General features: G+C 31.0%; 1 protein-coding gene across 1 annotated transcript in view; it reads right to left on the reverse strand.

Annotated features, from left to right (window-relative positions):
* Window positions 1–9,015: 9,015 nt before the first annotated feature.
* LOC111703011 (atrophin-1) overlaps window positions 9,016–12,632 on the reverse strand; it is a 12,066-nt gene continuing 8,449 nt past the window's right edge. The window contains exons 5-9 of the mRNA XM_023474850.1: window positions 11,528–11,652; window positions 11,209–11,269; window positions 10,145–10,357; window positions 9,495–9,554; window positions 9,016–9,197 (exon numbers count right to left, since the gene is read on the reverse strand). Coding sequence (XP_023330618.1) covers window positions 9,522–9,554; window positions 10,145–10,357; window positions 11,209–11,269; window positions 11,528–11,652 — 432 coding nt within the window. The 3' untranslated portion in view covers window positions 9,016–9,197; window positions 9,495–9,521. The remainder of the gene's footprint in view (window positions 9,198–9,494; window positions 9,555–10,144; window positions 10,358–11,208; window positions 11,270–11,527; window positions 11,653–12,632) is intronic.

Raw genomic sequence — 12,632 nt, forward strand, 5'->3', positions numbered from 1 at the left:
TTGTGAAACATAGTGCTTAGACTTTTAACCCGTTTTCCGGGGGTCAAAATAAATTGAAAAGAAAAAAACACTTTGAAAATTTTAAACTACTGCTTGAACATGTCTGTAGATTTAATCCGCAGATTTTTATTCAATTATTAAAAAGATAACGACGTAAAATTAAAGTAATTTGCACGTTAGAAATCCACTCCACTTATTGAAGAGCTAATGAAAATATTTTTTTTAGAATTTCTGAAATGTAATTTGTTTTGTGCGTAAAATCATAACTAGAGGAGCTACTACGTCAGTAATGTCGCATAACTTTGACAGCCTCCTTCTGTCTAGTTTACAGTGTATCGTCTATATAAAAAAGATAATAAAACGTAAAAATAGATGGAGGGGGGGGGGGTCGCTCTGAAAGTCTAATTTCCATATTCTTTATTATGTAATCTTCATAAACGTAAATTTGATTTGTATTTGATCCCAATATGCAAGGTATGTAACGAGCAAGAAAAGAGGAGGGGGGGGGGGTTTCCAAAATAGGAAAATTAGTAAATTTATTGGTTTAAAAGTTTAAGAATTGAGTTTCTAGCAGAAAGTATTAAAGTGAGTTGAAACTTTAAGTCTATGATAGGATTAGTAGTTTATATATACCTAGCCTAGAATATGAAAATATTGTATACAAATATTGCAGTTTAAAACATATACGGCATAAATATTATGATTATGGTATGGATATGTATTAAATGAACAAAATTAATCAAGAAGATTATATGTAGATTATAGAAGCAGTCAATTTTATTATTCAATGAGCTCAATTGTTTATCAAAATATTAATTTTGTTAAATTTTATTTGTTGTGATTATCATGTCTTTTAATTTTAACATTATGGATGCTTTGACCGTGTAGTAAAGCATCAAAAGTGGAATTTGAAAACATTTAAAAGCATCAAAAGCAAAAAGTAATTTAAATTTTATGCCTTTCTCACTCTTAAAAATATTAACTTTCCAGTCAAATGAACAATTGAAGGAGCTAAGAATTAGAAAGCATCAGTTGTAAAACAAGATGAAAGAAATCCTTCATTTTTCTGGTCAAAATTAATTTTTGATGCTTGTAAGAAAAACCTTAAGATAAAATGACCCAGGTATATCAAAATTGCCAAATTTTCTTAATATTCGGTTAAAATGACAAAAAATTAATTGCCTCAAGTTAGAAGTTTGTGGACTCTAACTGTCACTTTTCTAAGGTTGTACTACACTAAACATTTTTTTTTAAATTGAGGGAAATTGAAGGAATCTTCAAATGAAAAGAAAAACATTGATATGGAATGCCTACTTTGACATTCTTTTTGACTAAGCAACAAACATTGTGACTTATAATTGCGACTTGGAAATTGATTTTGTGACTCAGAAACTGTCTTAGACAAAGCTGTAATTTCGATTTTTCCTTAGACACAAATTGGTCTAAAAAGTAAGACTTTGAAGTTATTGCAACTTAGAATGGGCCTTGAATATAATTAATCCAGACAACTGGGAATTAGGCATAAGTGTGACTGAAATCTTATTTTTAGACCGAGACTTAAAAACTTAGAGACTTTAAATACAAGTAAAAAACATGACTTAGGCATGGTTTTGAGTTAGAATTGAGTCTTACAATGTGTCTGTGACATATTTGTTACATAATAAGTGTTTCAGAATGTATCTAATGCATATTTTTGACTTAGAGAGTGTCTTAGACATAATTGCGACTTATAATTATGATGTGACTTATAAAATTTTGCGAATTTTCTGTAATTCTGTGATTCAATCTTTTTAAAATTTAAGATTTCGATATAAATAATTTGTTTATACATTTTTGGTTTTTTTTGAACTGTTGATTTTGAGAAAAAAAAGGTTCGCAAATTTTTTTTGGGCCATTGGAGTACCAAAAAATATTGAAAAAACACCATACAGGAGAGTTGCAAAAAAAAGGTACAATTTTGCACCAGGCGCCGCAAATCACACTTTTTTTGGACTCACCCTGTAAAATAATTATTTGGGAGTATTTTTAGGGATAGGTTTTTTATTCACTATATAAAAAATCGGTTCTAATAAGAAAAGTTTAATTTACTTTATTGTATGTGAATATTTGCTTTATACGCGTTCATTGTTGTGTTTGGTAGAGGGGGGGGGAGGAGGACTATATATCCAATTTAATAACATTCAAACTTTTTAGAACTGTTAACACCGTTTCAGAGTAAGTACATTTTTATTGTACATTGTACAGTAAGTACAGAGGAGAAAAAAAATCTTTTTGACGCGGTCATTTATGCTTAATAAAACTGGTAACCAACCTTTCTTAGGGTAGCTGGTGATCAATTATATTTTTTATTTATATTGAACTTGTGATCTGCGGTGAATGTGTTCGATTTCTTTCTTCTGTAAAGTATTTTTGAATAAAACCTTTCTGCATGCAAAATGTTGTGTACAACATGGTTTAAAAAGGAAACTGAAGTTTGCTGTAAGATGTTATTAGTAAATAATGGAATTTGGTTCACTTTTTATTTAATACTCGATAATATTAATAAATGATACTTTTCACCTTTAAACCAATACTTATCTCTTTAGGGGCTCATCATCAGTTACTGATAAAAGAATTAAAATTTCCTGTAGCAAATATCGTATGAATCCTTATATTTGTTAACCTGAACATACCTAGACATATTACGTTCTAAATTGTCTGTAAATCTAAATGCGCTTATCATTAACCACGCAAAACTTGTAATGCGATTAACCTAGCCTAACTATGTCTATGAATACGTCAAACCATGCATTGTGATTAGCCTAACTACGCTCATATATATATATCCGCGCAAATCTTGGAAATACCTATATTAAACTTAATCTGTAATGTAGATATCTAAATACACATCCACTTTGATTATGGTGAGAGAGTAATTCTTCTTGGTTAGTGAATGAGAAGCGTCCTGAATCACTCTTAAAATATAGATCTAGATTGGAAACTGATATACAGATAAGATTGTGCCCAGTGGTTTGGAATTAATAGATTCCTTGCTTGTGTCCGTGTTGACATTGATGGCTGAAGAGATCGTGCCCATTGGTTTGGCATTGATAGATTACTAGCTTGTGTACCTGTTGACATTGATAGCTGAAGAGATCATGCCCGTGTTTGGCATTAATCTAGTTTTCTCGCTTGTTTCCGTGTTGACATTGATAGCTGAGGAGTTGTACTTGGATTTATAGCTGATTAATACGGGTCTTAGAACAGTTTTTTGGAGTTGGACATTTTCTACATTGCTTCCAAAGTAGCTTTGATTAATTTTGTATAAAAAATAATGTAAACTAAAGTTAGAAGATAAAGTAATCACGCAAATCTGCCCCTTCAGTAAAAGTAAATTCAAACTTGTAAGACTCCTGTAATCACAGAACTTAAAGTTATAGATTCCTCTGAGAACAGTGATTCAAATGTCAACATAAGACAAAACCACTTTCAAAAATGAATAAGAAAAAATTAATTAACTGGGAGCAAGTTACCAAAGATGAAAATGAGATCATTAATGATATTTTTGATATTCTAATTTATGTTTTGCATGGTTATTGTTAGTCTTTAAATAGAAAATGCAAAAATGTAAAAATATAAATGTAAAATGTAAAGGCAAAGCAACAAATTTCAAATTTCCATTCATGAATCTTTTTCAGGCCTAATATTGATGATAATTCTATATACATGAGTACATCTAGCGGTGAAAAAATGAACTACAACAAGGTATATATGGGAGAATTTAATTCCAAGAGTTTGTTACAGACCACAGAGTGTATTGCCAAAACTACCGCGCGGATAATAATGTGCGCGCGGAACATATTCAACCTTTTAAAATGAACCAACGAGCGTAATACTATCTATCTATCTATCTATCTATCTATCTATCTATCTATATCTATCTATTCATCTATAGTTTTACTATATTTCTATTTATCTATTGACCAATAGTTTTAAGTGAAAAGTTAAAAAAGTTTAAAACATTTAGGATTAATCTTTGTATTCTTTTCTACAAAAAATGATATTTAATAACCAAAGAATAGCGAGTTTCTGTTAAAAAATATTTTTTAGCAACAAAGCCAATCAAAAGTTTAACGTTTCATATTTGAATTAGATGCATTTCACATGACATTTAAATGCATGGCATTTAATGGATGCAAAATGAAGTTTTGATAAAATAAATGTAGGAAAATTGATTTTAAAAGATAATCTTTTGAGGAATAGATTTTTATTTAAAAACCAGATGTAAAATCTCTTGTATGCTTCAATCTGAATTTTACAATTCTTCAAGTCCTAGCAAACAATGTATAATGTCGACCTATTTTAATCCAAAAATGCAGTTTTTTTTTCGAAAAAAAAATAACCGTTGATTTGGCAGCAAAAGTTTGGATGACTGCAAGTTTTGTTAAATATAAGCGATTTTTCATTTCGAAATTTCGAGTTTGGGAGCTGCTTTACTAATGTTAATTCACGTGTGATTCAGGATTGGATATATTTTAACTTATGTTTTTTTCCTTTTCATCTGCTTTCATTTCCCTTCCTCAGGCAATCTACATTCTATATTGCATTGCATTGCACTCACCCAAACTAAAAGATTAAGAAAAGAATTAAAATATATTCTGATTCACAACAATACCCTTCAAAGCTTTGTCTGATCAAGTATTGCATTATACATCAATGTTTCCCATTTTGAAAACTGGATATTTTTATTTGTGGTTTCTCTACAAAAGTGACTCGCGCATTTCTTGCTTCAGAAACGATGGAAAAATAAAGGTTTCAAAGGTATATCGGACATGCCACTCTATAAATGGATGGTCACTTGAAATTATGCATGTATTCCATTTAAATATAATTACATCGTATAGAAAAAAATACTTTAAAATCTCACTTTTGCCCTTATCTAAAAAATGTTCACTAAAAAAGCTTTAATAAATACTGCCTTCAGTGTAAATATATATTTGATATCATAATTTATTATACAATATGTATCAATCCTATACAAATATAGATATTTTTTTAGAAACGTTTCCATCAATATTTTTCATCCCCTGAAGCTTACACCATAGTATTAAGAGGGATTGCCTGATTTTGTGCCCTCCCCCCTTGGCAACATTGNTTTCCTCCACTTGTAGTTGATTAAGCTAAATACACACCGCACACTCTAGCGTACATTTTCCTCCACTTGTAGTTGATTAAGCTAAATACACACGTCACACTCTAGCGTACATTACCTCCACTTGTAGTTGATTAAGCTAAATACACACGTAACACTCTAACGTACATTTCCTCCACTTGTAGTTGATTAAGCAAAATATACACGTCACACTCTAGCGTACATTTTCCTCCACTTGTAGTTGATTAAGTAAAATACACACGTCACACTCTAGCGTACATTTTCCTCCACTTGTCCTGGCGGGATGAATAAAGCAGGAAACACACAAAATGTGATAATTTTTACATTTTCAAAATAAAACAGGTTGTCAATGAAAGCATTAGGAAAGGATTGAAAAATGTTGAATAATTTGATCCAAGTCTACTAAATATCCTAAACTTCAAATATATGTATAATAAATATTCAAGAAATGAAAGATTTAATTGAATTTATTTCATTTTATGCACAATTTATTGATTTCAGGCAACTTTGATAAATTATAACTAATTTTATTGCTGAAATATACAAAATACTGTATTCAAAGTTGATGCAGAAAATATTAAGATTTTAAAGGGACTGTAAGTGTAAAACAAAAATGCTTTCACCTGATTCACTTCCTTATCCTAAAAGCTTTGTCTTCTCAAATCAGAATTAGATTTCAATGTTTTTAATTTTGAAAACTGAAAAACACCTTGAGGACAGAATCAAGATATAAGAAGAAATGTTAGCAATGAATTTTATGAGAAAACTTAATTTGTTTTTTAGCCAGCTGTTGGAAATTTCTGTGAAAGCTATGATTTTCATGAATATATTAACTTTGTGTAGTATACAGAGTTGTTTATATATTTGTTTATTAAGTACTGCAGTTGCAATCTGTCATAGATAACAATAAACATGCTGGCATTATATATTCCATATATCATACATAATCTTTTCATTCTTTTATAGATATTATACAATCTATGTAATAAAGCACTTCGCTCATATATATATATTTATATGTCAACTATAGCTGGCTAAACGGCTGGACCAAATTGGCTGAAATTTGTTGAGGGAACCCATGGGGTTAACATAACCTAAGGGACATGAGAGTTGACACAAAAACTTTGTTCCAGATCTGTTCTGTAGATGAATAGATATATAGAAATATAGTAAATTAAAACTAAAGATGAATAGATAGATAGAAATATAGTAAAACTATAGATGAATAGATAGATAGAAATATAGTAAAACTATAGATGAATAGATAGATAGAAATAAAGTAAAACTATAGATGAATAGATAGTAAAACTTAAGATAAATAGATGGATAGAAATAAAATAAAACTATAGATAAATAGATGGATAGAAATTGAGCTTCTGTAGTCCCATTAAAATAAAATCTCCTCTTTTTGTGTAAAAACAAAATCTGTGTCTGATTGTTCGTGTAAAAACAAAATCGTTTAAAATCAGTTCAACTGAAAAAAAATATTTTGTAAAATATCTTTCCTCTCCTGAAAACATTCAGAATTGTGGATTTCAAAATCTATGCTTGATCTCCTCTCTTAGTTAATCTGCAGGTTAATACAATCTTTATCTTAATATCAAGGAAGGTGTATAAAATTCAACAAATAAGAGTGTCATTGGGAGAAACCAAACAGCCAATCAGAAGCCGGGAAAATCAAAAGTTTCCAGTGGATATTCAGATTAAGGGATCGGGATTAAGGGTATCCAATTCTTCAGTTTTCAGCGCTAAAGTCAGATATTAGCAAGAACTGGTTGCTAGGAAAGGATTTTCGACTACTCCCTGTTCACTGTACAGTGTACATTTTCTTAATTTGATCTGTCCACTGCAAACTATGCATGCGATATAATTGGCACGACTTTGTAACATCGTAGCTCTTCTAGTTTTGATTTTAGCGCGTAAGTAAGAGAAATTAAATTTATCTGGGTACATATTATAACTTCAAAACGTTTTGTTATTCTGAATAGATCTTCAATAAGAGGAGTGTTGATAGAAACCATAGAAGATTTCAATCTTACATGCAATTTACTCTAGTTGGCCGCAAGGTTATAATGCACGGAAAGTTAATTGCAGTTGCGTATACTCTGCGTACATATTGTAACCAGTTCTTTCTGGTCGGAATTTGTAAACAAGAAAGATGCATTAATGTTCGTTTAGTATCCGAGGACGTTTAAAGTATTGTATTTTGATAATTTACTTAATAGTTACCTATGACTGGAATATTTCATTGATTTTTGATGTGAAAGATGGATCCCATGTCAGGATTCGACATTCGTCGTGTTTACATTACTGCCCAGAGACAGTACAAAAGATGCGTACATCTCTCAAATAACTTTTCTTGAATTATAATCTTGGTTGGCCCTCTCCTAAATTACCCTAATATCTACAAAACTATTGATAATTGCTTCACGAAAAATATCAGAGAGATGTATCCAAAGATGGCAGTGCCCAATTCTCAATCCTTGTTTGAATCTATTAACGTTTATTTAAAGTTATTTCTTTTGAACCTCTTTCTTCAGTGCCAAGTCAATACCCACAAATAAAATATATGTTAAATACCATAAAATAAAAGAATTTCAAATATTTAAATTCTCCTCTTTCGTGGGTAACCCTGTAGATAAAGTTGAGTAGAACATCTACTTTATAGAAACCATTTTAAATTTTGAGAATTATTCTCCGTGAACAATTTATTCAATATTCCTATATTCTTGATAAATTTATACATTTATTCTACATTTTTAATATTGAAATATTCTACCATGAACTCAGCTCACATTTTAATCATTTTCAATATTCTTCTCATTTTTAAAAATATCTTAAAGGTTTATGTAATCCGTCAGGTACAATTCTCTCTAAATGTGAGAATTTTTCCCGGTTGCATCAATCTGTAAAGCACGTCTACAAAGAAGCCACCCTTAAAATTATCAATTCTAAGCTATTTCTACAAGGATACATCCTTCATCTTTGACTAGACAAAGGTTTGAAGAGTACCGTTGTGAATCCAACACGCCAGTTTGTTTTTAATGAAGGATTACCTGAACAAACGTTTTCAGTTCTGAGACCTGGACATTCAAATATATTCGAATTCGAATAAGTTTTTAATCGCTTCGTCATAATAATATTTCTCAATAAATCCATCAGAATTTTTCTACTAACACTCAGCTTTGATAAATGAACAATTTTTGGTTAATATAAAACTTATATTTGATCAATTTGCAACATATAATTAATAATAAATTATAATAGAATTATTTACACTTTAATTTGTATAAAACTTGTTTGATACAGATAAGCACATTCTGTACAATTTTTGGGTACAGTTGTACGGCTATGTACATATATAGCTAGCGTTTATTAAGCATGTACAGTGTACACATGAAAAAGCACGAGTGTACGCAGTATACAGTACAGTTACAGAGATTCCGTGAACTTTTTCAATTTTAGATAAAATCTTTAAGAAACTGTATTGCAGGATACAATTTCCCTTCCAGTATATAAATTGAAGGATACAATTACCCTTCCAGTATATATATTGAAGGATACAATTACCCTCCCAGTATATAAATTGAAGGATACAATTTCCCTTCCAGTATATATATAGAAGGATACAATTTCCCTTCCAGTATATATATTGAAAGATACAATTTCCCTTCCAGTATATATATTGAAGGATACAATTACCCATCAAAAATAAATATTGAAGGAAGTAATATTGATTACTTCTTAGAATTGGATTGTCCTAAAGAATCAAGAAAATGTCTGATGTTTTAAAATGGCATCACTTGAAAAATTTGGAATCACTTTATCAGATTATATTCTTTGTCTTGAATATTTTTCTCACTTCACTCTATTGACGTCCATTTGCCAATGATGAGGAATCAGGTTAGGCATTAATTTGCTGAATTTGTAGACTAGAGGCTTTTTAGATTAGGCCTGTCTTTTGTTTCTTTGACATTATTTTTCGAGTTTTTATTTCTAATTTTTCTTCTTCTTAGACCTTTTAAATTCAGATTCTGTTTTCACCCTAGTTAACAACCTTCATTCAATTTAAATTTTTTTTATTGGAAATTATTTAATAAATTTAATTGAACTGTTAATTTTTTCCCACTCCATAAAATGTAGACCAAAACTATGCTGTAAATAAGTTTTCAAATTAAAACAAATAAAAAAGGTTCAGTAGAATTTATTAGCTATGAAACAAATCTTAATTGAAGAAAATGAATTAGTATTAAATTGTAAAAATGAAAAACTCTTGACGTATGATAACGCTCGACATTTAAAATTCCAAGAATAAATTAATTACAATAAAATGAAGGTTTGCCTAAAATCTGAATGTAACCCTTTTTCGTCATACCTCTGATCCACCCTCTACTGTCTCATCCTAGATATATTGCAATTTTAGATAAATGTACCGTACCGTACCGTACCGTACCGTACCGTACCATTCGGTACACTTCCGGTACACTACCGAACGATTCTCTGTGCTATATCACCGCATATAAAGTATAACATTTTGTATAGAGTAGATTATGAATCGGTTAAAAATATACAAACTGTTCAAATTGGATCAAAAAGAAATCCGAATTCAGATATTTCAAAATTCTAAAAGGAAATCTATATATTGTAACTAAACTTTGGTCCCTACCATCATCCCTGCAAAATGCGGGCTCAATAAAGTTAAAACGAAATTATAAATTTAAACTTTTGAATTAGAACAGGAAACATAAAACATTGGATTTAAATTTTAATGTAAAACTAATTATTTTTGCAATGGATTTCTTAAACTTAAAATATGGATTAAAACAATCGTTTTATCATTAAATGGGACTGTTATGAGCTAAAAGATTCTTTATCTGAATTAATTTTGTTCAAAGGAATACAACTTCATAAAATTATTAATTGGGACAAGAAAATGGTATAATTTTCAGAGACTGTCAGAGAGAAAAAAAATGGAAAATCCTAAAAACGAACCTGAAACATTTCTCCGGAGCCGTTGATCTCTGGGACCGACTTTTTAGGCTTGGGCGGAGGAAGGGGCCGAGCTTTCGGTTTGGGAAGGGTTGGCGGCGGTAACCGCTTCGCCCCGGCGTGAGTCGGAGTTTCCGCCTCGTGTATTGTGTCCAGGGGGGCGGAAGGCGGAGAATCTGTTCCAATTTTTGGAGTAGAACACATCACAGGACTTGGCTAAACATTTGTTTAATGAAAATAAAATTCATTTGGAAGTCTAATTTAGAGAAAAATCAGATTATCCTTATCCAAATATTTGGTTTGTTTAAAAAAGTCCAAACCGACCGTGACAAATTTTTGGTTAACATGTTTCGCCAATAAGCTAGAAAAACTCATCAAAATTTTTATTTTGTAGCGCATTTATTTTAGTTCAATGGTATTTTTTTAAATAAGTCACAAGTATCAATAAAAACCTATATTTGAGTACGGCGGAAGACACACTTAAAGGGAATGTAAGCGTAAGTTCATGTGACCATCCATGCAAGGATGACATTGTCCTATGCACAACCGTATCCACATTGAAACCTTACCTTAATCTGATCAATCCGTTTTTTAACTATTACCATTGATATCTAATATATAATTGATCAGTCAAAGCCTGTCAGAATACCGTTTTTAATCTTGCATTGCCATCTTTGCAATGAGGGTCACTAGTTATAACGCTTACAGTCCCTTTATCTTTACATAAACGGACTGGATAAAGAAATATATAGACCAAGAACCGCCATATCTCATGCGTCAAATCTGTGCAGTGGGAGGAGATCAAAACAAAGAATTCAGGGGCAACGCATCCTTTTGAGAGAAAAGGGTTCCAAGGGGTGGAATAAGAATATATTGCTTTTGTATTTTCCATTTTGACCAGAAAGCCAAAAATCAGAAGTATTCGCTTAACTTAATATATTAGCTGTAGTCGTTTTCCTTTAAATTCTGTGGGGGCACTGAGTTTGTTTACATTCCTCCCGCAGTTACCGTACATAATAATAATATGCGTATCTCTGAGTTGGGCTAGATAAAAAACTGTCACAAACCTGTAAACATTTTTCTGTTTTATCTTGAAGAATTTCACTCTCATTGCTCGCTATGCTGTCTCTAGAAATACAAAAATAATTAATAAAATAAAAAAAAAATAATTTATTTTTGTCCAATTAATAGAAATAGAAGACTCTACATTATACAATCTACCTGTACCTAATATATGGATCATAGATAGCATCATGTACTAGAATTTTTAAATGAAATTGAGGATATAATCATTCGAACACAATACCAATGAAAACAATAAGAAATTCACTAAAAATTAGGGGGTTATACATTATACAATGCATCTAACACATTATCAGCTCTTACCTGTTTCCTGGGTTAGGTTTGATAGAAGCTCCCCAAGGTTCACAGTAAGCAGCTAGGTTCTCCTCAAGGAGCGTCTGCTGACTGCTCGTTATACCGCTCCTCTTATTCATCGGCTGCTGCTTCGGCTAAACAGTTAATTGTTATTCACGGCACACGTTTCCTGTTCGTTCAGAGGTTTAGGAATAATAACGAAGACGACATTCAAAAGTGTCGACAATTGTTTAGTTTATTGAACTAAATAAAGGAACCAAGTTTTTGCCGCTTACTCCAATTTTGTCTTCCATAAAACCCTTTAATAACCCAATATCGTATTTACACTATCAAGTTGGAAAGATTACTGATTATAAATTCGTGAGTTTGTGACAAATACTCAGTTCCTTTCTTAAAAGTTGAAACTAAAAATTTTAATCTCAATCATATAAAAAAATATGTATAATGTAATTGTTTCGGGCCAGCGCCTAACATCAAAACATATGTTTTTGTTTTCGGTAAATTATCAAATGTCATGCGTATTTTACGCTTACAAAGTTTGGATAACAATTAAATATCAGCTGACAGAAAAAGGATAAATATAGTTAGAGCGTAAGTTTTTTATTGTCAATTTTTAAGAGATATACTGAAGCTACTTGACTGAAAATAATGTTAAATTAGGATTTTCTCCCTTGGTCATCTATCTTTTAGAATTGGTTCTTCAAGATTTAAGAGGAATGAAAAGTAAAATAAATCAATGCAAGCTACAATTCATACAATCACAGGCAGCCGTAGTACATTTGAATTTCCGAGCCATGTCAACCGTTCCGGTTCCAGTTTTTACTGTACCTAGCTCTATGAACAGGACTAGCCGGTGCAACAAGGTTGACGCGGTCAGACTTTTTGCTTCATATAGGTTGAATTTACTTTTACTAAAGGGGCAGATTTGCGTGCAATGTTTGTAAATGAAAAGATTATCAGAATATATTCATTATTCATTTTGTCCATTCTCAACATGAAACACAAGACAAATGCATCTTAAGAGAAGTATTGTGACAAAAACCAGTCACCCCCCCCATGACCCCCTAAAATACCCCACCGTTTGGTCATCTGTGGGCATATTTTCAGTTTAAGA

This window comes from Eurytemora carolleeae, unplaced genomic scaffold, assembly GCF_000591075.1.
Source record: "Eurytemora carolleeae unplaced genomic scaffold, Eaff_2.0 scaffold417, whole genome shotgun sequence".
Classification (NCBI taxonomy): Eukaryota; Metazoa; Arthropoda; class Copepoda; order Calanoida; family Temoridae; genus Eurytemora; species Eurytemora carolleeae.